Raw genomic sequence first — 26652 nt, 5'->3', positions numbered from 1 at the left:
ATTGGGAGTAAAAGGTCACACGGGGTAATGTTGCTTAGAGTGCTGCTGCCTTTTAGTGGGTAAATGAGGAGCAGCATTTAGTGTGTACGCTATTTCATATACTGGTAGCAGTACTGCTGACCAATTTATTAAGAATGTGCGGGGCAGATGTTATTGATTTTATGACAGAGGCTGGGGGCCGGATGAAATTTGACCATGGGCCGCATTTGGCCCCCGGGCCGGACTTTGGACATGTCTGGTTTACAGCGTCTGAAAGCACCAGGGTTTCCATAATTTGCAAGTAAATCCACCTTTAGAAACTACGATCATTGACAAGGACGGACAATATGGTGGCACAATACAGCGATCACGTGATTGTGTGACGTTGGTGATTGGGGTCTATAGGGTTGCTTAAAGGTTGGTGGGGACAATTTGAGCATCCTGAAAAGTTGGTAGTGTTACATCCCTACCATCCCTATATGCAAACCTACGCACTTGGTTATGGCTGACGCAGTCAAGCACAATATTTATTAAAAATATAACAATACTGTATAAAGAAATTTGAATTTTAGGAACAGCTCTCAGAGTGAGGCGGTGCAGTCAAACGTGTTTGTGTAGTAAGTGTACCTAATGTTGGGGCCAGTAAACTACTGGCAGAAACCATTATTCATGCTTTTTCATCTTCTGGGCGACTTGTCTGGCCACTTGGACTCGCGGCGGAAGGTTTTGCTCCCCCACCCACTGTCTTTCCTACCCTCGCTCCTACTCTTCTCACTCTCTCTTCTCCCCTCACACGCACACTGCGGACGAGGAGGCGCGCAGAGGAACTTCCACTCATTATAACGCGCGGCTCCAAATGCGCGAACACAGTCGCGCATCAACTGATGGGATCGTACTACCTTAAAAGGCGACCGAACGACGACTTGACTGCTTACATCACATATTCTTGACAGCAAAAATTTTCATTAATAATGCACGTGTGTGGATACCCACGTCTCTTCGTCTAACTGCATAGTTCAAGGTGAAAGTTCACGTTTATTATCCCAAAGGAGAAAAAAAGAGCTCTTCAGTTGGTGCAGCGAGATGGACCTGAGGGGGCTTTATCTGCTCCATCTCACAACTTATGGTAAGTAGAGTGAGTCACTAAAATTACTTAAATTTAAATGTAATGCGGGTGAAAAAGTGCGCTAAAAGGATACACAAATGTAATGTATTAATGCATATTTATCGCATACATTTTCTATTATTTTTTATTGTTTGTTAGTTACGTTTTTCCCCCGATGTATATTTCTTATATAAAGTGGCCGCATTCTGAATTGCAACTGGTTTTATCGACCCCCACTGTTTTATTGTTATTACACAAAGGTAATTATTTATGCTTTGCTGAGCTGTTTATTCCGGTAAGCAATCCCTTTGCAGCATTAAAGTGACACCTGCTCTCCATGTAATTGAAAGAGAGAGCACTATTGATTTTATTTTAGGGGGAGGCAACGGTCCACAATGTTGTCTCATTTTCTCTTAAGTGTGTCCATGTTGTACATGCTAAAAATAATTTAAGAGCAAGCCACATGTGCATGTGTTTGGTAAGATAAGCCACTAATGCAGGGGTGGACTATCGGAGGCACATGTGCCACATGCAAACATGCAGATCAGGTACATAGTTTGACTTTTGTGGCAGGGGTGCAAAACATTTTGATGACTCTGAAATGCAGTGTCAGCAAGAAAATTAACTTACAAGATATATGCTTGGATAGTAGCTTAGCCCATGCGCTTACACACAGGCATACCAGCTGTGTGTGCGTGCATGTGTGAACGCGCGCGATTTTCTGTCTTACCTAGTGGAGAACTAGACGCCGCATCCTTTGACTGAATATTCCAGCCAGGAATATTTGCAATAATTTGTGAAAATTAGCATTTATATTTGGTTTGCCATCATTTTTCAAGGGAACTCTAAATCAGGCTGCTTAGGGCAGCTATGCTTTGGCCACGATCGACGTCTATTGTATATGGTAAGCCCGTTGGTGGCTGTGTTGTACAATTAACGTCTTTAGTGAGGCAAACTGAAACTCCACTCACCATTTTGGCAGTGCTCTTAAGCGTTTCATGGTCCACATCTTCGATCCTTGTTTCTCGCTAGTTGTTGTCGCTTTTGAAAGCTTAGGTTTGAAAAAATTACGTACAGTATATGCATCTTGTCTCTTCTGTCCTCAGGTGGTTTTGGCTGAGCAAAGCAAATGATCTGTTCGAAAAATAATTTTGACCCATTATAAAAATATATTTTTTGTTGATTTCATTCATATTTCTGTTTGCTTTATAGCTTTACAACTTTTATAGACAATATTTTACCTGCAAAGTCTTATTTTTAAATTCGGATATAGGACAGTCAATTACATGCAATGACATTTTCGGCCTCTGGGAGGGGATATGCCTTCCCCGGCAACCCCTTAATCTCCACGTATGATCAGGTACACCAATTAGCTGTATAAACCTTTAAGGAATTTTTATTACTCTACTTTTCCTTATCAGTCTAGTAAGAACACTGTGGCCAGATGCCTTAAAGCCTATCCGTCCATTCACTTTTGGCAGCACTTGTCCTAAAAAATTATCATGGGTGAATGGAAGCGTCTCTCAGCAGCTACTTTTGGATGAAAGGCAGTATACACCCTGGACTGGTCGCCAACCCAATACAGGGTATGCTTAAAGTCATTTTGCCTGACAGCAAATCTGCAGATTTACCTTTGAATGTTTTCCTTCATTAAGACACATCCATTGACGATCATTATAGGTTATCTACCAAAATCAATTAGCAGTGCAAAGACTAATTCATTTGCAAACACAAAAAGTCATACGTTGGATCAAATTCTGTTAGTTTTGCATTTAAATTGATTGGCCCTCAAACTGCGGGAGGTCTCTAGGTGCAGACATTGATCAACTGGAGGGTCAGCTCTTGCATTGCGCAGGACGGAGGGTTCAAGCTGCATTACTGTTGCTGTGGCTGTTATGAAAAATGAAGCAGATCCCCCGGCAAGCGGTCTGCGAGGCGAGCTTTGATGTTATCGGTGTGATAAATGTGCGACGGCGTGCACGTTGACAAATCCACACTGAAGCTGTAAATTATATGGAATTAAGTGCAATCCTGTAGAGTGTGTGATTATTTTGGGTTAGATAAAGCGTTCCCCTGAGATACAAAGTGAAATGGGAAAAAGCAGACACTTCATAACCAAATACGTACTATCAAGAGGTTCCAGTAGGAGCAAAAGGTGACAGTTGTGTTTGGTATGTATTGTCAGCCTTTCCCCCAAGAATGTAATTATTGACTGATTAGTCGATCAATTAGCCATAGACATTTTTGTGGTTGCTGTGATGCTTGATAAATTGTTTCTTGAATCAATTCAGTTTCACTTACTAAGCTGCATTGCTCAAGTATTTACTTGTCAATCAGTGTCATTCACAAAATACTCTGAAAACGGAAATGACAGCGGTAGCTCTAAATACGAAGTTAATTCATTCCCGGACCTTGTTTGTAAGTCGAAATGCAGGTTTTCCCATAAGAATACATTCTAATTCCGTTAATTCGTTCCACAGCCTGAAAACCTACACTAAATCCTAAATAAATACTGCTGGTAGTATTGCAGATAGCACTTACAATAAGCAAAACAAATGAATTCTAAATAAAAATTGGCATAATAATATAATAATAGTAATGATAATAATAATACCTGTAATAATGTAACGAATCAGATTCTAATGTGGCGGATGTGTTTTGCGTGGTGTAACTGAACGCACCGCGTGGCTGACGTGACAGCGTGAGATAGCATTTTTACTTTCACTTTTTATGTTCAGTTGTTGCCGTCAGCTGCGGGGGACACCTGACGAAGCTGGCGATTTCTTTGGCGATGTAACAATAATAATACGTAATTGTCACCTTAACTTATAAAGACTGGCGAATGGAGATCGGAGGAGGACTGTTGAGATCGTGGACATTCCATGGCTGTATTGTTGAGCCAGTTCAAGGACGTGCACACCACGCTCATATTTTTCTATCATTTCCATCTTCATTTCAATGGCAAGCGTCCCCTTTTCCCTTTTTCACCACCTGCACCCATGTTGATTTCTCTCACAAAAAAATTGACCTTGCGTCCGTCTTGTGGGAAAACAAAGAAACTGCGGCGCTGTCATAAAGCATCGTATTTCGAGCATGTTGTCGGATGTAGAAACAAATGGCGAGTCAAATTTTACATCGTGTCGAAGCGATCGTATGTCGAGGTACCACTGTATGTCTTTAAAAAAAAAAAATCATCACTCCGAATAATGCAGACCTTAGATAACGGTAAAATAACAGTTATTTAAAAGCCAGTTGAAAACTGTAAAATATCAGGCAGCCTGACTTTGGTGCAAGCAATGAAGGTTCAAATCCAGCTTCGTGATGATGGGAATCTGAGAGCAAATTGTTATACAGTAGCCTTGCAAGCAAGACAGTACTGATTTATTGGTTCATCATGCAGTACTGTCTTGCAAACCTCAACTGTCCAACCACTTCATATGATTTTCAAGTCAATTAGGAGAAAGAGGCGGGAGCTGCAGATGTGACCAGGAAGCAACTACAGTGGGGCAAATAAGTATTTAGTCAACCACCAATTGTGCAAGTTCTCCTACTTGAAAAGATTAGAGAGGCCTGTAATTGTCAACGTGGGTAAACCTCAACCATGAGAGACAGAATGTGAAAAAAAAAACAACAGAAAATCACATTGTTTGATTTTTAAAGAATTTATTTCCAAATTAGAGTGAAAAATAAGTATTTGGTCACCTACAAACAAGCAAGATTTCTGGCTGTCAAAGAGCTCTACCTTCTTCTTACGCGGTCTAACGAGGTTCCACTCGTTACCTGTATTAATGGCACCTGTTTTATCTCATTATCGGTATAAAAGACACCTGTCCACAAACTCAAGTCAGTCACACTCCAACCTCCACTATGGCCAAGACCAAAGACCTGCCAAAGGACACCAGAGACAAAATTGTAGACCTGCACCAGGCTGGGAAGACTGAATCTGCAATAGTTAAAACACTTGGTGTAAAGAAATCAACTGTGGGAGCAATTGTTAGAAAATGGAAGACATACAAGACCACTGATAAGCTCCCGCGATCTGGGTCTCCATGTAAGATCTCACCCCGTGGCGTCATAATGATAACAAGAACGGTGAGCAAAAATCCCAGAACCACACGGGGGGACCTAGTGAATGACCTACAGAGAGCTGGGACCACAGTAACAAAGGCTTCTATCAGTAACACAATGCACCGCCATGGACTCAAATCCTGCACTGGCAGACGTGTCCCCCTGCTGAAGAAAGTACACATCCAGGCCCATCTGCGATTCGCTAGAGAGCATTTGGATGATCCAGAAGAGGACTGGGAGAATGTGTTATGGTCAGATGAAACCAAAGTACAACTTTTTGGCAGAAACACAGGTTCTCGTGTTTGGAGGAGAAAGAATACTGAATTGCAACCGAAGAACACCATACCCACTGTGAAGCATGGGGTGGAAACATCATGCTTTGGGGCTGTTTTCTACAAAGGGACCAGGAGGACTGATCTTTGGAAAGGAAAGAATGAATGGGGCCAAGTATCGAGAGATTTTGAGTGAAAATCTCTCTCAAGGTCATTGAAGATGAGACATAGCTGGGTCTTTCAGCATGACAATGATCCCAAACACACAGCCAGGGCAACAAAGGAGTGGCTTCGTAAGAAGCATTTCAAGGTGTGGCCTAGCCAGTCTCAAGATCTCAACCCCATTGAAAATCTGTGGAGGAAGTTGAAAGTCCGTGTTGCCCAACGACAGCCCCAAAACATCACTGCTCTAGAGGAGATATGCATGGAGGAATGGGCCAAAATACCAGCAACAGTGTATGAAAAGCTTGTGAAGAGTTACAGAAAACGTTTGGCCTCTGTTATTGCCAACAAAGGGTATATAACAAAGTATTGAGATGAACTTTTGGTATTGACCAAATACTTATTTTCCACCATGGTTTGCAAATAAATTATTTAAAAATCAAACAATGTGATTTTCAGTTTTTTTTCCCCACATTCTTTCTCTCATGGTTGAGGTTTACCCATGTTGACAATTATAGGCCTCTCTAATATTTTCAAGTGGGAGAACTTGCACAATTAGTGGTTGACTAAATACTTATATTTGCCCCACTGTATCTGGTTGAATACAAATTCTGAGTACAAAGTGGTTCTTGTAGATATAGTATAATTTCCGAGGTTTTGTCGAAATTTGTTTTTAATAGAAATTGATGTTTTCGCAAGTGTGACGAGAGGAGCCATCATCCAATCAGCAGTCGTATATGTTTTGAAGATTCATCCCATGAAACAGGTCTCGATTGAATATTTCCCAGAATGACATGTGGAATACGTATAATAGTAGCAGATATATGGAACAATGTATCTGGCATGCCAGGTTAATTATACAGTATGTCTCTACAGTAAATGACATGCGCCCTGCAACTGAGTCCTTTTAATTTTAATTAACACAAACTCCTCTAAAACTCCCAACTAGTTTGTCTTGAAATCTTAAGTTTTCTGTGCTGATCATTTGATGGCAATACTGATGGGTAACAAGTTCAGAACACTCAGCAACTAAGATCTCTCCATTCCTTTTGATCCAAAGTGAAAAGAGTGAGATTATGTGTACCAAGTACAGTATCTGTATGTGAAATGGGTCTCTCATAGCTCTTGAGCTGCTTCAGCCAAACTGTATTTTTTGACTTTATGGCTTCGACATTGTGGGATGTGACCTGTGTCTTTAATGGTGATAGATAAGTACTGCAGAGTATGCTATTAGTGAGCATATTGGCTTAACCTCCTGCAAGGCATTTGTCGTGAATTATACCTGAGGCAGGTGGCATCATAGTTGTACGACAGGATAATAAAGGTACATTTCATGTGTATTTTTAACATCTTTTATGCCATGTCATCAGTATTTAGCTCAATATAAATGTGCTCAGCCGGGAGATTATATAAACCCTAATACACTTTTGCAATAAGAGATTTGTGATGAAACTTAATGTAGTTTCGGCAGATCCTGACATGACAGTTTTTCCTCACTAGTGAACACAAATTGGATACAATGTATGTTTTTTTTTTTTTTTTCTTCAACATCCTTGAAATTCAAATATTTGACAGAAATGTATAACTAGAAAATATATCGAGTGAAAGTGGACTTTATTTTCAGATAAAGAAGATTATTAAGAAGAAATGTAGAGAAATGTCAAGAAACGAGTCAGACTAAGTGGCATACTTGAACATAAATGTACACTCACACAACACTGTGGGGCAAGTTCAGATTCTACTAGAAAGCCAATGTTTATCAAAAAGGCAGCCTTCTCATAATGTTAAGCCAAATTCCAAACTATTCCGCTTCCATGAAGGGAGGTCATGAAGGTGCTGCACATTTGGTTCGAAGAATTCAAATGGACTAAGCAATTAAATACATTCATTTTTAACCTTCTTTTTCTAAGTACATGAAACATGTTTGAAGTACTGAGAATAATTTAGTGCTAAATTACTGAGCTATAGTATGAAACATGTTTGAAGTACTGAGAACAATTTAGTGCTAAATTACTGAGCTATAGCAATACACGTATTTCCCGGGTAATGACGTACCCGACATACACGATTTCGACTTGACGGCGCCAGGGTCTGTTCACCATTTTTTTAAAGTTGCGCAAACAGTACCTAGTTCTTGCCATTTCAGGATCCTCTCCTCCCCCAGCAGCGTTGCCGCCGTCCTGCAGTTCCTGACGGCATCAGGTCCGATTTCCTTGTTCTCATGCTGCTGCTGTTCTCCTTTGCCGACTCCTCTTGCAAGTCCTAATTGTTTTTTTTTTGTTCTGACGTTGGGCTTGCGTAAAGAGAGGGTACGCTGGTGCCGCTGAGCAGCCATGATATCCCCTCTCTCTTGCCTTTTTACACTTTCCACAGTGCCCTTTTCTCTCAGCAAGGCAACTCACTCGTGAGTAAAGCCTGAATATTTATTTATTTGTTTTTTTTTTTCAAAGCCTGAATAGTCATTGGATATAACGGCATTTAACACAATGTCCCTCACAGTATCTTATTTTGTACTTTAGGTCTTTAATATGACATATAATACATGTTTTTGGACAGTTATTTTGTATTTAGGGGTACTTAAATGGTTAATTCCGACTTAAGCGGGAAATTAGGGTGACATCGGCATCCTAGGAACAGAAGTTGTTCGTAACACGGAGGCTATCTGTAAACTGTTTTTCACCTCCTCAGCCTGCAAGATTTAATGGGCAGGCTGGTACAGAATGACTTACGTTAAAAAAAAAAAAAAAAAGGCAAGAAAATTGCTCTTCGTGGCTTTTCGTTGCATCTCAACTTCTTTGTTCATAAAGTTTTCTCCCGTAACCCACCAGTGTTGCAAGTTACAATCCCCCCAAATTACATCATTTTTGGTTATTTTGTGCATTGTGTAATACCGTCTGGTGAAACAGACCAAAACTTCAAATCGGAATGTGGCAACTTGTTGAATTAAAAGTCTAAATAAACTGTGATCTCCTGTAAAGACTGCAGAGTATAATATAAATTATCTTACATGCCAACCTGTTATGTTACAATTCATCAAAGTTGAGACCAATTCATTCACACATTTTCCCACAAAAGCTCTGAAAAATGTACCTGCTTGTGCAATTTGACACTTGATGTGTGATGGCACAATAAAGACCCATGTGTACAAGAAATAAAATTCAACTTGTCAAATTTGTCGAAAGGGAACATATATTGCAGCTGTAACCTACGTACATCCGTCCTGATAGTACCTTGAATCTTACTGAACTCTTAACGTAGCTGATTATTAGACCATAAGGGCCTTGTGTGCATTTCACAAGCAGGAACTAAAGCTTTATCAAGGATATAGTACATGCATTCCATCTATCATTATAGTGTAGCTTGGTAACATTCACTCAATTGTTGTGCGACAGTGGAGTTAAAAGCTATCGAGACGGAAAGGCTTTTCTACGGCTTGCTTCTCCAGTCAGAGCCTTTAAAAAGTATTCAATTATTAAGGCTGCAAAGTCTGCAGGGAAGACACATTCTCCCAATGTCCGTTTCGCTGCGCTGACCTTTCACGGTGTCATTATTCAATGCCTTGCATAATCATCTGCTTCGGTAATGACTAAATCACCACAAAAAGTTGCGAGCAGTAATGACACTTATTGTTGTGAAGCATGTCACATTCCAATGATTATTGTCAAGTGTCTCAATTTATTTCACCATGTTTGAAGGCGTTTGAAGAAAATGACCGATGAACGCTAAAAGCTAAAAGTAAAAGCACCTCATATATATATATTTTTAAATCTCTTTTATGAGACCAACACTGAAAGAAATACTCTTTGCAACAATGAAAAGTAGGCAGTGTACAGTATAGCACTCATAACTGTGTAAATTGACATTTCCAATACCTAGATGGTCAGGCCCGATTAGGGCCAATGCTTCAATGTTGTCCTAAATTAAACAGATGGCTGAAAACACTCAGGTGACTTGAAGTTCCGCTTTGAGACCCCCAATTTGGCCAACTTTCAAAATTGTCAAAAATGTCCGATATGCATGTGTGATACATCATTGGAAAGCTTAAAATCTCAATTTTCTGGGGGAAGAAAAATTTTGAACAGGATGGCATTTTTGAAAAAAAAAAAAAAAAAAAAAAAATCCAAACAGCGAAACCCTATCTGGAGGTGAGAGCATGAAAGAGCAGAATTAAAGACGCCATGACGAGATATTGTCGCGTACTTACCTTGTTTCGATCCTAAAACTCCATGTAGCATGTATCAAGGAGAGTCAAGCCACAGCTGTGAATGGCCAAAGCTGGATTTTGGGGGGATTTTATGGGTGTGACACGATAATATAACAATGGTCGCGATGCAGAAATCGCAGAATTGAATGAAGGAGTGGTCGAGATTTTCTTTTTCATTTATTTACCCCTAAACATTTTTTTTCAATTTTCTTTGTTTGAGTTGAATATTTATCATCTAACATATGGGAGAAAATGCGACAGTAACACAAAAAAATACAATTAAGCGACAGTTATGAGGTAGATATCCGTGACGTTTTTACAGACACCATTTTTTTTCATTGTGACGTCCTTTGTTTAAAAGTTTAAAATTTGCGAGTGAATAATTTTTTAAAGTCGTTTTTTAAATGAAATATTAGACATCAATTAAGGACTCTAAGCTAAAAATGACGGACATTTTGAATAATAAATATAATTAATTACCTTCGTTTTATGGCTGGGAGAAACAAAAGCGGTTGCGCGACGTTTCCAGGGTAAAACGGACAAATTAAAAATAGTTCGGGGGCTTAATGCGCCATGAATCTGCTATGGCAGCATATAGACATATTGTTCCATCAAACACAACAGTTTTTTTGGCTTAAATTACAGCAGTTTATTTTAAAGAGGAGTGCAAGAGCAGAAACTGCTTTTTTAGCCTTGTCTGTGTTTTCCGCCATATATTAAAATATCTACACAAAATGTGATGTGTGTACTCACTTCTGTGATACCAGTACTGGTATGTTGTCACATTTACATGAGGTTCTAGTCTTTCTGAAGCGCTTAAGTAGGTGTTGCAGGTTTTGTTATCATTGGAATTTAACCCTTTCATGCAAAAATTAAGATTCAAAGAAAATATTTTATTACGTTCAAATAGGCCAGAGGTCTCAAACCTTGGGCCCAGGGGCCAATTGCAGCCCATAGGACAATATTTTGCTGCCCCATTTGACATGCAGTTGTAAGATTACTGTTGTCTACACATATTTTTTAATGGACAATAAGAAGATATATAAATAATTTTTAAGAAAATGAATGAATAAATGAATTCATTGAGTGAAGAATCAATTTTGAATAATTAAGAAAATATAGATAATTCTAAATCAAATACAATTGCCTTTTTCGTAAAACTTCAAAAAATAAAGTAAAACAAATTGTAATACATTTGAGGGAATAAAACAAGAAAAACATATGTTCAAAAAGTGTGGCCTGTGCATTTGGTCTGTTTGTTTGTCTGTTTTACAGTGCCTTGCAAAAGTATTCGGCCCCCTTGAACCTTGCAACCTTTCGCCACATTTCAGGCTTCAAACATAAAGATATAAAATTTGAATTTTTTGTCAAGAATCAACAACAAGTGGGACACAATCGTGAAGTGGAACAAAATTTATTGGATAATTTAAACTTTTTTAACAAATAAAAAACTGAAAAGTGGGGCGTGCAATATTATTCGGCCCCCTTGCGTTAATACTTTGTAGCGCCACCTTTTGCTCCAATTACAGCTGCAAGTCGCTTGGGGTATGTTTCTATCAGTTTTGCACATCGAGAGACTGACATTCTTGCCCATTCTTCCTTGCAAAACAGCTCGAGCTCAGTGAGGTTGGATGGAGAGTGTTTGTGAACAGCAGTCTTCAGCTCTTTCCACAGATTCTCGATTGGATTCAGGTCTGGACTTTGACTTGGCCATTCTAACACCTGGATACGTTTATTCTTGAACCATTCCATTGCAAATTTGGCTCTATGTATTGGATCATTGTCCTGTTGGAAGATAAATCTCCGTCCCAGTCTCAGGTCTTGTGCAGATACCAACAGGTTTTCTTCCAGAATGTTCCTGTATTTGGCTGCATCCATCTTCCCGTCAATTTTAACCATCTTCCCTGTCCCTGCTGAAGAAAAGCAGGCCCAAACCATGATGCTGCCACCACCATGTTTGACAGTGGGGATGGTGTGTTCAGGGTGATGAGCTGTGTTGCTTTTATGCCAAACATATTGTTTTGCATTGTGGCCAAAAAGTTCACTTTTGGTTTCATCTGACCAGAGCACCTTCTTCCACTTTCTCAAAACATAAAGCCAAATCTACAATGGAATGGTTCAAAAATAAACATATCCAGGTGTTAGAATGGCCAAGTCAAAGTCCAGACCTGAATCCAATCAAGAATCTGTGGAAAGAGCTGAAGACTGCTGTTCACAAACACTCTCCATCCAACCTCACTGAGCTCGAGCTGTTTTGCAAGGAAGAATGGGCAAGAATGTCAGTCTCTCGATGTGCAAAACTGATAGAAACATACCCCAAGCAACTTGCAGCTGTAATTGGAGCAAAAGGTGGCGATACAAAGTATTAACGCAAGGGGGCCGAATAATATTGCACGCCCCACCTTTCGGTTTTTTATTTGTTAAAAAAGTTTAAATTATCCAATAAATTTTGTTCGACTTCACGATTGTGTCCCACTTGTTGTTGATTCTTGACAAAAAATTAAAATTTTATATCTTTATGTTTGAAGCCTGAAATGTGGCGAAAGGTTGCAAGGTTCAAGGGGGCCGAATACTTTTGCAAGGCACTGTAAATCGGACATATGTCATTTCCCTTCCCCGGCTCCGGAGAATGTAAACAAACCAAGAGGCGTGACAGCTAGCCGACATGCTAACCCGAACCGAGTGATGTTTCAAAGTCTTCGAAGCGGAAAATCGCGCATAACTAGCCCTGATTATTTGACATGACGACTGGGTTGTCGACTGTCTTTGCGGACCGGCAAACCACCCGGCGGAGAGCAATTTACAGTTCGTTCCCTGGAGGAGGGCGGCTGCAGTTGTTGTGCAGCTAACGTGCAGCTAATGTGCACGAGGAGAGCTTTTTACATCCCTATCAATGATCAAACGTAAGTAGTCCTGTATTTAAAGAAAGCTTGAAGTGTTTACTTTGTAATCGCTGTATTAATATTTGACATAATACAAAACAAGATGTTTACTCACTTCCTCGTAAGTCCAATGGTCCCACAGTAGTAGGGCTTGGCCAATATCCACGGTGAATGGGAACCTTTGAAACTCCAAAAAGGTGCACATGCCTCCCCCTCATAAAGCAAGATTTTTCTGCAGCCGTTTGGCTGGCGTGATGCGAAAAATAAACGTATTAATCCGCAAAATCAGCCGAATCCTTAGTCCTCATACACAACAGTACGGCTGTAGAGTGAAGAGGACGCCTTCAACCGTACACGTCACAGCGCCCTCCTCCTCAATGCAAGACCGAAGCCGGAACTCACTCATTTTCATGGCACGGGATTAAAAAAACTAAATAATTATAGCGATCGCTTCCACACATATCCAAGCGGTCCATATCATTCAGGAGCATAAAATACCGCGTGTATTATGAAATAAACATGCTTTTTCGTGTCACATGCACTTTAAGCCTAATGTCAAAAGTTCTTTAAAGCTAATGAACGTTTGGATCAATGCCCATGTTAGTGCCCAATGTCCCTGCAAGGGTTAAATGGGGTGTTGGTAAAATTTTTGTACATGATCCTGACAATCTATATATTGGGCACACCATATGACCATTCCCTACTAGTATCTCTACTAGACTTTCTTTACTCATCATGTTTCTTTTTAAAGTAATACCATCAACGTTTTAAAGTAAAACCTCTAAATCACATGGTATAAAAGTGGTAAGGAAATATTTAGTAATCACAAAGACTAAATTAGAAAGATTTAAGTGACATTTATTCATATATTAATTAGGGCTGTCAAAATTATCGCGTTAACGCACGGTAATTAATTTTTTAAATTAATCACGTTAAAATATTTGACGCAATTAACGCACATGTCCCGCTCAGACAGTATTCTGCCTTTTGGTAAGTTTTACAGCAAGGCTTTTTGTGCTGTCTAACAGCGAACTCTTGTGGTCGCTTTGATACATGGTTTGTTTTCTTGCCAGTTCAATATGGCTGCATGACGTCTCGGGCTGACGCCTACGTTGTAATGTGCTTATATGATCCTTGGACAAGATTTGTCCGTAAGTATGGTTGTTGTAAATAATGTACATATTATGTTAGTAAGCGAAATGTTATATTTTTTGTATGAGACGCTTTTTGTTTATGTTTAGTGAACCTGTATAGCGTGCTAAGCTAACGTTGTTGCTAATGCAATGCTTGTGTACTTTTTTTTGTAGTTTTACGACGGTCTAAAGAGGACAATGGTTTGAGGCCATTTTATTAATAAATCAGATGAAAAAGGAAGAAGTCTGATTATTAAGGCGTCGTTCACTAGCTGTCTAGCTTTGGAAAAAGTAGACGCTTCGGAGTGAGGATAGCATAGACAGATTTAAATGACAGTAAAGTGAAAAGTAAAAAAGTAAAGAGTGAAATGCCCACTACAGTCCTTATGTACCGTATGTTGAATGTATATATCCATCTTGTCTTATCTTTCCATTCCAACAATTTATTTTACAGAATATACATATAATTTACAGAAAAATATGGCATATTTTATAGATGGTTTGAATTGCGATTAATTGCGATTAATTACGATTAATTAATTTTTAAGCTGTAATTAACTCGATTAAAAATTGAATCGTTTGACAGCCCTAATTTTAATACAACTATTATATTTCATCATGTGTTTATGATATTTTGATACCTTCATTTAGCTAATGAAGTCACGGGAAATATTTTCGACAGTTTCCCTTGTAAACTACGAAAAAGTGCATCTGTGTAACACAACATTTTTCATCGCTATGTATCATTACCGTACTGTTATCAGGTTCGGCGATATATGCCTCTTTTTTGATTTGTATCACATCTTTACGGAAATGTGCGCTATCGCAAGGAAGGGTACTATCACAGAGACCAATTCCATTAGGAACAGCAAACATCGATCTTGATCACTAAGCTCAGAGACAGAGCTTAAGAGCTCTCCTAAAAAAAAAAAAAAAAAAAAAAAAGTCCATTTGTGAAATCAAGAGAAAAAGAGGCTCATTAACTTGGATTCTTCCCTCTAAGAAAACTGTTCCAGACAGGCTGCTTTGCAGAGGAAGCAAGAGCCCCACTTCTTTCTTGGACACTGTTACATCTAAGTGGATTTTCATGATGATGGATGGAAGGGAAATCTTGAGAGGGGTCGGAAAAAAGGTCCAAGGACATTCTTCTTTCCCCAGGTTAGCTGAGTGTGAAATGAGAATTTTCATTGCACACCTAGACCTACATATGGACACTGTTTTCTAACAAGCAAAAATGTTTGGTTGCTTTTTACCTTTTAATAGAGCAAGAAAATCTTATATAGTTTTAATGCCAGTGTGGTGCTGAGATGCAAAATGCGGCTAGGTTGCATAACAAGAGCATAGATATCGCTTCCATAGCTGATGTCATACATAGTGTTCTTGAATAGGAGGATGTTTGTTAACATATTTTTGGCACTTGCAAAGTTGGTTGGGTAGCAAAAACTCCTAAAAAAAAAATCGCAGGCAGTGAAGACGCGACAAACAGTTAGAGGGATAAATCTTCCATTATATAAACAATTTAATGTCTGAAGACTGGAGTAGGTTTAGAGAGAATCTTAAAATATGTATTAGTGACAAAATCGAAGTCAATAAAAGCCCCTATAAGATCTTGGATGATGGAAAAATGGTGGTCCAAATAATCTCTATCTTGAGACATTTATTCCTATTTAATAGAAAGCCCTGGACCCTTTACTTGTCAAAAATTAAAGGGGAGAGGCCTCAGATTAATTTATTTCAAGGAAACAATTTCTTCTGCAAAGCACAACACGCGTGATCGTGGTGCAAATGGATTGTGTACTACGCAAATTGATGAAAAAGAACTCTAAATAACAAATAAATAGTCACTAGAATTTACCATTAAGAAAGTGAGGCTCACAATTCCCAGTATTAGCAGGAATCCAGGCTTTCTTCAAAGCGCCTTACAATACTTGTTAAACTATAGATGTAATTGTGCACTAACCCCGTGTGGCGTGCAATGGACTGCATTTGATACATTGTGACCGCAACCTATTTCCGTATTAAAATTCCAGATTTATGGAACATTTACCACGTCATATTAAATATCAGGTATGCTTAAAACAATGAGTCATCAAATGGTTACTAAAAAATCAAATACATGATACAACAACAATACTGTCAGTGTATCTGCATTTTGGGACTGAATTTCCTGATCCCCAGTTGCTATTTCTTTAGTTTTTTTACGGTCTTGTTTTGTGGGAATTCATCAAACTTTTTGGCAGGCCGCCAACAGGTCAAGCCGTACAATCGACCACACAGCAAGAGTGGGCCATCTGCCTAAATTCTCCTCCAAATATGCAAAACAATCCAACGCCATGTAAATGACATTGCTTCTAGCCATACACTACTATGATGCAATGCGAGAAATATAAACAATGATAGCATACAAGATCCTTCTATACACCTATACAGGTGGTAGGGAAATGAAAAGCAGACGACCGCTTGCTAAATTGGTAGTCGACCCAAGTTACCTTGGCTCTCCTATTCTTGATTGCAATCAAAATTAGCACGGTTTTTGCTTTACTATAAAGAAGGTCATCTTGAAAATGTAAAGACAATCGGTTTCGAATTAGAATGGACTGTTAAACCACTGACATTTATCCCCTTTACCATACCCTGGGTGCATATACAGTACAGTGTAGATCATACTTTTTATAGTCTAGCCTTCCCCATATCTCAAATTTCACTATTACATAAACGTTAACTGGCTATGGTGCCTACTGCTGTTATCAGAGCTATGTCACAAGTGTTGTGCAACCAAAGACAAAAGCGTAAACAATCTTGAAACCTTTTATAACATGAGCTAACCCCAAAGCATCTCATCTGTCACACTTGCCTAACGTTGGATGCAGCAGCCTTATTTCAGTGCACAGATTTCAGGTCCGTCAGAATGAATGGAGCCAGCAACTGCACTATGTGATGTGTACCTGCTGCATTATTAATGTTATTACATTAAAAAGTAATTGTGGCCTCCATCTATATTGAAGTTGCAGCATTAGTTTACATACATTGACAAGTAAATACCACTGCACTTCAGCCGATCTAATGCAATAGTTCCTTATCAGTTTTCCTAAGCTTGAATGTACACTAGCGCAGCTCCAAACACTTATTCAACTGAAATTAATTTGTCGTCCCTTATGCCCAGGAGGAGCTCTTTTGATAATTAAATCAGCAAACTCTGTGTGTGGCCGCAATCAAAAGGAATATCTGGAAATGCCTGTTTGCATGAAATAAATTGAGTTATTCTTCTGTTTGTAGAAATGGGAAATGCAGGAAATGGCAGCATGACCAAGAAGCACACGAACCCTGACAGATCATTTGTCTTGACTCAATTCCATGTGATGGAACCTGACAGGAAAGAGAAACACTGCATCCTAACAATGCCAAGCATGCACTCTGAAATGAAGCACTGATGTAGAAATTTGGATGGAGTTTAATGTTATTGGGGACAAATTCAGGAGTTTGGATCTCCTTTTTGCATGACGTCAGAATATATAAGATTTGGTTTCTGCAAATTCCTTCTTAGTTTGTTTTGGACACATAGAGCAGTGGTTCTTAACCTGGGTTCGATCGAACTCCAGAGGTTCGGTGAGTCAGTCAAAGGCAGGGGTCTCCAAACTGGTCCTCAAGGGCCGCTGTGCGTCCTGGTTTTTGTTCCAACCGATCAAGTACCGCCAGTTTAACCAATGAAGTTTCTGCTAAGACAATTACTCTTGTAAGACACCAGATTGGTCAATAGGTGTTGTCTTGTTTTGTTGGAATGAAATCCTGCACCCACTGTGGCGCTATGTGGAATAGTTTGGAGACCACTGGTCTAAGGGGTTCGGTGAAGGTAGAGAAACGCAGAGCCCTATTTTCTAGCAGATTTTGTACTGGTTTGCTCCCAATTTACAGGCTTAATCCATTTCTTTTAACTGCTAATCCTTCAATCTGATGGGAGGAGGTACTGGTTTGCTCAGTGGAAGGTTGACTCACTTGATATTAGGGAATACAGACCAATGGGCAGCATGGTCTCAAATTTTGACCTGTTTATGAAACAAGCTGTCAAAATGAGAAGAATTTTCAATGGGAATTTGCTAAACTATTAGCTTGCTAGCTTAGATACATTGGTTTTTAGCTTTATTATCTAATTACGAAGGTTTCGGTGAATCCACATGTGAAACTTGTGGGGTTCGGTACCCTGAGCAAGGTTAGGAACATCTGACATAGAGTAACCCCTTGTTTTTCCTAACATTTACTGTATGTGTTAGACTTTAGGGGTTCATGCATTCATATTCCATTCCCTGTCTTCCCAAGGGTCACAGAGGTGCTGGAGCCTATCCCATCTAACTATGGGCAGTAGGAGGCTATACCCAAAATTGGTTGCCAGTTAACCATGCATGTTTTGGGATGTGGGAGGGAACCTGATTACTCTGAGAAACATGCACACTCCACACCTTTGGGGTTCTCTATTAGAAACGTCGAATAAAAATACCACATATTTGTTCAAAGAGAGACATGTAATGAGATGAACTTATAGTAGGAGCTGATTGAAAGGATGGACAGATTGATCTTAAGGAATAGCATATCGTATTTGATCAGTTACATTTAATGAGGGTATGGAAAGATTTAAAAGAGACCATTGATAGAAAATGCATAAACTGTATTTTCATAGGATATGATCTTCATTCAAACATGCTCCAACGCTATAAATCTGAATATTTAATCCTCTTGAACAGACTTCACTGTTCCCCATGAATAACAAAGGGATATTATGTGAATTTAACACCTTCAAGGGTGGTACACGAAAAGGTATATTGCAGGGAAGTGAAGCTTAAGCCATAACACTAACTTCTCCTGTGCTGTCGTCTTGAAAGTAATTGTTGCTGTTCAACATCTATTTTATACAGTCCCACATTTTGTAGTTGATCACATGTAAATATCTGATTGCAGTGAAGGTGTGTAGAGTTGCGGCAATGTCTCACTTCACTGTTTAAAAAACATCGGTGAATAAGTGTGATGATTTTATTCTCATTATGTTTTGTAAGAAGTATTCCAAACAAGGTTAAAATAAGTTGCAAATTTCAATCATTTCCCACCCAGATATACTGGACTGTCTCAGAAAATTAGAATACACAATATTCTAATTTTTTGAGACAGTCCTGTGTATATATACAGGACTGTCTCAGGAAATTAGAATACACAATATTCTAATTTCCTGACTGTCTCAAAAAATTAGAATATTGTGTATTCTAATTTTCTGAGACAGTCCAGTATATTCAGAAAAAGTGAAGAACAATAGGGTCACTTAGATGCTATTCATCTTTTGTTTATGATTCACACAATAAATATGATGTAACCTAGTTCTTTAAGGAAAAACAGGCAATACCTCAGCAGCGTGTTCTATGTGACAAAGTAGATACCGTGGAGACTTGACTTACGAACAATGTTCCCTTTAATTTTTCATATTTTCTGAGCAGAAACACAAGCTCCCTGAGCACACTGGGGACCACTGTGAGCAACATCAGATGTGTACCCTATGGCCACACACACACACACAAAAAAAAAAGAACAGAAAAAATCTCAACCAGTTTCACCGCTTGTTCTTCTATTTGCCCATAGTGATCCCTTGTTTTTCGCAGTTAATGGGGACCTTCCCCCCTCGTGAAAATCATAAATATAGATATTAGACATGACACACACAAAAAAACTTTTATGTACACAGCTGGCCAAAAGTATTGGCACCCCTGAAATTCTGTCAGATAATGTTCAATTTCTCCCAGAAAATGATTGCGATTACAATTTCTTTGGTGGTAATTATTCATATATATTCATTTATTCTATTGCACTGAAAAAAACACAAAAGAGAATGAAAAAATCAAATCATTATCATTGTACACAAAACTCAAAAAATGGGCCGGAAAAAAGCATTGGCACCCTCAGCTTTTTGAAGTGTGTTTTTGGGTCATTGTCCTGTTGCAAGACCCATGACCTCTGAGTGTGACCCAGCTCACACTGGGCCCTTCATTATGCTGCAAAATTTGTTTGTAGTCTTCAGACTTCATCATGCCATGCACACGGTCAAGCAGTACAGTGCCAGAGGCAGCCATGCAACCCCAAAACATCAGGGAACATCTGCCATGTTTGACTGTGGGGACCGTGTTCTTTTCTTTAAAGGCCTCGTTTTTTTCCCCTGTAAACTCTATGTTGATGCCTTTTCCCAAAAAGCTCTACTTCGGTCTCATCTGACATTCTTCCAATACAATTTTGGCTTTCTCAGGTAGGTTTTGGCAAACTCCAGCCTGGGTTTTTTATGTCTCTGGGTCAGAAGTGGGGTCTTCCTGGGTATCCTACCATTGAGTCCCTTTTCATTCAGACTCTGACAGATAGTACAGGTTGACACTGTTGTACCCTCGGACTGCACGACATCTTGAACTTGTTTGGATGTTAGTCGAGGTACTTTATCCACCATCTGCACAATCTTTCGCTGAAATCTGTCGCCAATTCTTTTCCGTCCACATCTAGGGAGGTTAGCCACAGTGCCATGGGCTTCACACTCTTTGATGACACAGGAACATTCAGGTCCTTGGAGATGGACTTTTTGCCTTGAGATTGCCCATGCTTCCTCACAATTTTGCTTCTCAAGTCCTTAGACAGTTCTTTGGTCTTCTTTCTTTTCTCCATGCTCAATGTGGTACACACAAGGACGCAGGACAGAAGTTGAGTCAACTTTAATCCATTTTAACTGGCTGCAAGTTTGATTGAGTTATTGCCACCACCATTTATGTGCAACAAGTAAGTAACAGGTGCTGTTAATTACATAATTTAGAGAAGCATCACATGCTTTTTCAAAGGGTGCCAATATTTTTGTCTGGCCCATTTTTGGAGTTTTGTGTAAAATGATAATGATTTATTATTATTATGATTTTTTTACCCCATTGTCTCTTGTGTTTTTTCATTGCAAGCAAAATAAATTAAGACATTACTACCAAAGCATTTGTAATTGCAATCATTTTCTGGGAGAAATTGAGCATTATCTGACCGAATTGCAGGGGTGCCAATACTTTTGGTCAGCAGTGTATATGCATATTTTGATAAATGTTTTTAAGCACTGCAAATGTAATAATTATGATATAAATGATATATACATATATAAAAGAAAAAAAAAATGTTCATGCTTACATTCATATATCTTAACATTTTTCAATACAATATTGTATTTTTTTTAACTGAAAAAAAAAAAAAGGACTGAAAGCGCGAAGTTTGAAGCGCGATGTAGCAAGGGATCACTGTACTCCGACAGTCATTCCATCGTAAAAGAACTGCATTTATATTTTACTTTGGCTTCATGCGTCTAGTGTTGCTGCCCGTTTGTTTCGCCATGATAAGGCGTCTCTAACTCCATTGCACTTTTGTTAGCTAGCTAACCTGCATGACGCGTATGGGCTGGGAGCATATGCAAACACTGTCAATGCTACGATTGGCTGCATAGTGTAAGTGGCCGGTATCGTAATATTGTCTAGACACCTGTCGCTCATTGAGTTACATTGCAAAATGGTACAGAAAACAACATTATTGGTCTAATTAACGACATTATATAAATTCTTAAATAAATATTAATTAATACTGAGCGCTTGCACAAATTGGCAAATCAGCACAGGAGTCTTGCTCACTTTTCACACTTTATTTTTCCCCGCACTCCTCAGGTCATGCACCTCACAACTATACAGTATACAATCGTGGGGTCAGTAATCCATTAATGGGAGCACCGTGTTGCTGTACCGAATGCACCAATAGGAGCGTTGCGTAGCTGAATCAAACACAATAGGAGTGTCGCGCTTACACATCACTGCGACATCGACAGTAGTCCTCGTGACGCTACAATCTGTTTCTGTTGTATTTTATTTTTTTGCACTGTATAGATTTTCTTGTGCGCTGAGTCTGTGCAAGGAGTGCACGATTGCGCATGTGCGCAGCATAGGCTAGGTTCATACTGCAGGTCTTAATGCAAAAATCCGTTTTTTTCGTGTTTTTCCGAATCGAGTGAGGCATTAACTTGACGGTCTGAACGGTTACAAGTTGCATAGAAGGGGACCATTTCAAATCTGGGTCACTTTTGTATGTGGTTTAAAAAATATGATCTCCCTGGAATGACGGATGACAGCCAGTATGTGTAGTTATTTGTTTTGATGCTTCTGCGCATGCGGACTTTCTTGCTCAGCGCGTGTCGGACTGCAAATTAGTGCGCATGCGTAATGCTTGAACAGCAGTCTGAACGGGCACGCCAAGAAAACAGATATGACAAAAAATCGGATTTGTGCATTAAGACTTGCGGTATGAACATAGCAGTAGAGGGAACATTGCTTACGAGTTAAATTGGTTCCATTTTAACACTCTGAAATCAAAAGTGGAATTTTCCTATCGCAATAAATTGTAATGGCATTTTTCATTCCACAACATCCCTCAAATCTAATGTGTTTTTAAGTAGTACACTAAAATGGCAATTGACATTGTGCCCCATCTGGTTTGCACACCCTGGCCGCAAGGGGTAGTATAAGACAGACAAAATTCAAAGTTTCACAACTATGTACTCGCTGAGGTGAAGAAATATTGGACATTTTTCTTAGAGGATAAGTAATAAACAGTCCCTGACAAAAGTCTTGTCGCTTATCCATTTTGTAGAAACAATTGCTAAAAACCTGACTTTTGATTATTCAAGTGGTTTCAGAAATGGCTCATGTGAAATCAATATGAGGGCAACATAAATAGTCTGAAATATCAACAAATCTTAGCTGCCTCTTAAATTCCTAACCATAAAAAGGGACACATTCTGCAGCAGGATGGTGCTCCACCGCATACTTCAATCTCTACCTCGAAGTTCCTCAAGGCAAAAAAGATCAAAATCCTCCAGGACTGGCCAGCCCAGTCACCAGACATTAACATTATTGAGCATGTCTGGGGTAGGATGATAGAGGAAGCATGGAAGACGAAATCCAAGAATGTTGATGAACTCTGGGAGGCATGCAAGACTGCTTTCTTTGATGTTCCTGATGACGTCATCAATAAATTGTATGAATCCTTGCCGAACCGCATGGATGCAGTCCTTCAAGCCCATGGAAGTCATACAAATTAAATTTGGATCTCACAGCACCACTACTTAATTCGCTTATGTTATGTAACATATTTTTGTATTTGAAGTACATATTTTGTTCAATTTTCACACTACTGTCTGTAGGCGACAAAACTTTTGTCTTGCCAAAATTTGACCTATATGTCTTCATTAAATGATAAAGCTTTTGAGTGAAACAAATATATTTTTGTACATTCAACATCATTTGGGAGGGTTTTAGCTTTCATATGAGCCATTTCTGAAACCAATTGAATAATTAAAAGTCAGGTTATTAGCAATTGTTTCTATAAAATGGACAAGCGACAAGAACTGTATGAGTATTTTACTTTGTCTACTGTTGCTGCTTTACTATCTGTGTTTAGATAATGTATGTTGTTTAAAGGAATAACAATGCAATCAAGTTTGTACATCTATTGTGTTTTGCCCGGTGTCTTACCATTAAACTCACCCAAAATTATGGGATGTGGTTTAATATGCGACACGTCTGCTTGTTTCAACCGGAAATGGCAGTAAATAGTTTGAAGCAAGAACATTTTTTTCAAACAGTTGTTCACAATGGGCTAATTGTTATAAAGTTTATTGCCACTATTTCAAATTCTTGCTTGCAACTCAAGACAACAAAGTCACATAAGCCTAATTTGAAAAACTTTTATTACAACAATGAACTTTTATTATACCTCACTATGACACCATATAATTTTTAACTGTTTAGCATTTTCTGATATATTTATTTTTTCAGAAAAGGGAAAAAAGTAAACAAGAGAACTTTGTACGCCATTGCCTCAATTAACAATCAACATTAGTTCCTGCCATTGCACATTTTATTCACCATCTGCAAACACTTATGCTGGTCCTCCACAAGCTAGCTAAAAAATCCCCCCCTCTGAGGTGATTGGTCAACTACCCTCAACTGTATAACCTTGTAATGAAGAGATGATAGAAGCTGGACGGCGTGCCGCTTCATTCCCTCAGCGTTCTAGGAAAGGAAATGTGCCATTACTGAGAGCGCAGACAAAAGAAGAAGGGAAGAAAAAAGATTGGCTGGAGGGCACCTGTCTGTGAGAGCTGCAGTGGATTTACAACATCTGCTTGATGCAGGGGGAGGATGTCACGTTCAACATGCTAAGATTAATCGTTCAGGTGCAGCCAATGATTCTGCCAACAAACTGCCACTCGCAAGTTCAGCTATACTTTTGTACCACAGCAAACAGTGAATATTAAAATTATTTTCCAAGTTCTTGATCCTCACTCAAAACTGAGATACATTTGAATTGCAGCAATTGCTAATGATGATCCCTGGTATAATGGCATATACACCATTTACACATTTTGTGACATTCTCTTTGTTAGTATCTGGAAATACAATGTTTTTTTTCCCCTCTGTGTATTATACACAGTTTACCAGCATGAACAGAAACTTCTCTTTCTTCTCACGTCTCATTAAGGACACAGTAGCAAGAATTTGGCCTCGTTTGCGCTAGGAAGCCTTTGACACTGTCACCACCCAGCTGATACAAGATGCATCCCTCTCAGAGTGCTTATTAAGGCCCTAATTAATTGGATGAGGAGAATGCCACGAAGGATTCGACAGCTCTGCGTGAGTGATCATTGTGAAACCAGAGCAACATTGCTGTGGATGTGCCCTCTTGAAACGAATCCCAACACATTTAAGATGTACACTCCTCGGGGATTTAGGATAATGTATTGCATTTTTTGGCTGCATTTTTAACTAACTATTGAAGCAGTTTATATATTTTTTTCAAGTTTTTTAACATAAAAACCTGATGTTAAGCGTTTTATTGTTTATTGCTGAATGTTTTTATTTTTATGTTAATAATAATTCCATGCGATTGGCTGGCAAGTAGTGCTTTTTTCAGACATACGCTGAACTCCGGTTAAATCCCAGGATTTAACCAGGTAGCCCTTATGCCTGAAAGCAATTTCCTGGGTCGATTGACACGAAAATGACACATAAATTAACCGGGTTGCGTCCTAGTATAATGATTTACCCGAGATGCGGCATGTGTGAAAGTAGTCTTTTAATTCCCGCGTCACAGCGCGAAGGCTGATGACATAACTATCATGGCGGGCCGATCATCCTTTCCTTTTTCTTCGCAGTTAGACGAAAAGCGGCAAACAAACATGGCAATCAGGAATCAGCAATCAGAAAATTTAAACTGGAAACACAACAAAATTAAATTGCTACTGGAGCGTAGAGCCAAGGAAGAGACAGTCTATCGTCCATCTTTTGAAATGTGTGGTTTATTTTGTTACCGATGCCGACGGAAAATGACTTAATGTCTAGGTTATAAAGTCCCGGTCCCGTCCCTCCCCGCACAGAGAGCGCCGAGTCGCCATCACAGGACAAGTATGAAAATGTCCAACCCAGATAATTTCCTGTACATCTCCCCATGTCTGAAAGCCATGACACGGATAAATCCCGTATCATCTTACACAGGAATTTAGCTGGATATAAATCTGAAAGGGGCTTTACTAGTGTACCACACCTCCTGCCCTTATTGAGCTGGGATAGGCTCCAGCACCCTCGCAACCCTTATGACAATAAATGGTACAGAAGATAAATGAATGAACGTTAAAAATGAGCATTCAAATCAAACAGGCAAACATTTGACCATGTGTAAATCATACAGAGAAGTGAGACTAGAATTGGCCAAGCATTTGGCCTTTTCCCAGATGGAGAATAATTTGTCAAATTGCAGCCTGGCAAATTCCTGTCTTGATTTACAAACTGTGTAAACCTCTGTTAAATTCACAGTGGTTACAGCTATGTACATGAAAAGCGCTATATAAGTATAACACCATTTACCATTTACCATATATATTAAGCCTCATACTCTGAATTCGTTTAAAAAATTTAAAAATGTGTTTTATTTTAGAAACAAGGCCTGTTTTTCCATTGATTCTAAAAAGAGAGGGGAGGGAGCGAGCCTCTCCTCGCCAGTGCCTGGCAAACAAAAATATGCGATCGCTGGCTGAAAAGGGGGAATTACATAATGCGATTATGCGTCCTTAACAGTAGAACTGTGAAAGAGAGTCCATCGTCAATCTTTGGAAATGTGTAGTTTATTTTGTTCCCGATGTACAACCTTCCCGAAGTACAACCCTGTGTCCGTAGCGGACAACAAGTTGTACTTCAAAGCAGAAAACAGCGGAGGGATACATTCAAAGGTTTATTAAATACATATTTGCTACTACCATCAAGATCTGCACCCGCGGCGGCTCCACCCGGGCCCGCGCCAGAGGCTTCCGTGCGCACCGCGGAAATGTGTGGTTTATTTTGTTTATTTTGGGCCTGCTACTGCGGACACAAGGTTGTACTTCAAAGCAGAAAACAACGGAGGGATGCCTTCAGTGTTTTATTAAATACAAACAAACATGCGATCGGGGGGAAAAACACAATGGGTCCGTGATATTAGGTCGACGGGGATCAATGAAATACTAACCTAGAGCCGATAAGACAACAAAACAAAGCCAGCGGGATTCCTTCTCTCGGATCGCCTGGGCTTAAATAAAGTCTTGATGAGTTTGAATCGGCTGCAGTTATGACGTCGGGAACGCTCCCTCCGGAACAAAACACGATTTGACCATTTGACTGCCAATGCCAACCAAAAATGACGTAAAATCGGGGTTATAAAATCGCGCCAGCAGCCCTCCCCGCACAGAGAGCGCCAGTGGGCAGCACAGGACAATTGTGTGAAG

At 39.3% G+C, this 26652-nt stretch overlaps 1 protein-coding gene across 1 annotated transcript in view; it reads left to right on the top strand.

The window, feature by feature from the left end:
- The first annotated feature begins 771 nt into the window (after positions 1-771).
- Positions 772-26652, top strand: part of gfra4b (GDNF family receptor alpha 4b) — a 68831-nt gene continuing 42950 nt past the window's right edge. The window contains exon 1 of the mRNA XM_057851231.1: positions 772-1105. Within this exon, the coding sequence (XP_057707214.1) occupies positions 1063-1105 (43 nt within the window). The 5' untranslated portion in view covers positions 772-1062. The remainder of the gene's footprint in view (positions 1106-26652) is intronic.

The sequence above is a fragment of the Corythoichthys intestinalis genome, chromosome 11, assembly GCF_030265065.1.
Source record: "Corythoichthys intestinalis isolate RoL2023-P3 chromosome 11, ASM3026506v1, whole genome shotgun sequence".
Taxonomy (NCBI): domain Eukaryota; kingdom Metazoa; phylum Chordata; class Actinopteri; order Syngnathiformes; family Syngnathidae; genus Corythoichthys; species Corythoichthys intestinalis.
Note: the sequence above shows the minus strand (reverse complement) of the source record. Positions and strands in the feature narration are given on the sequence as shown.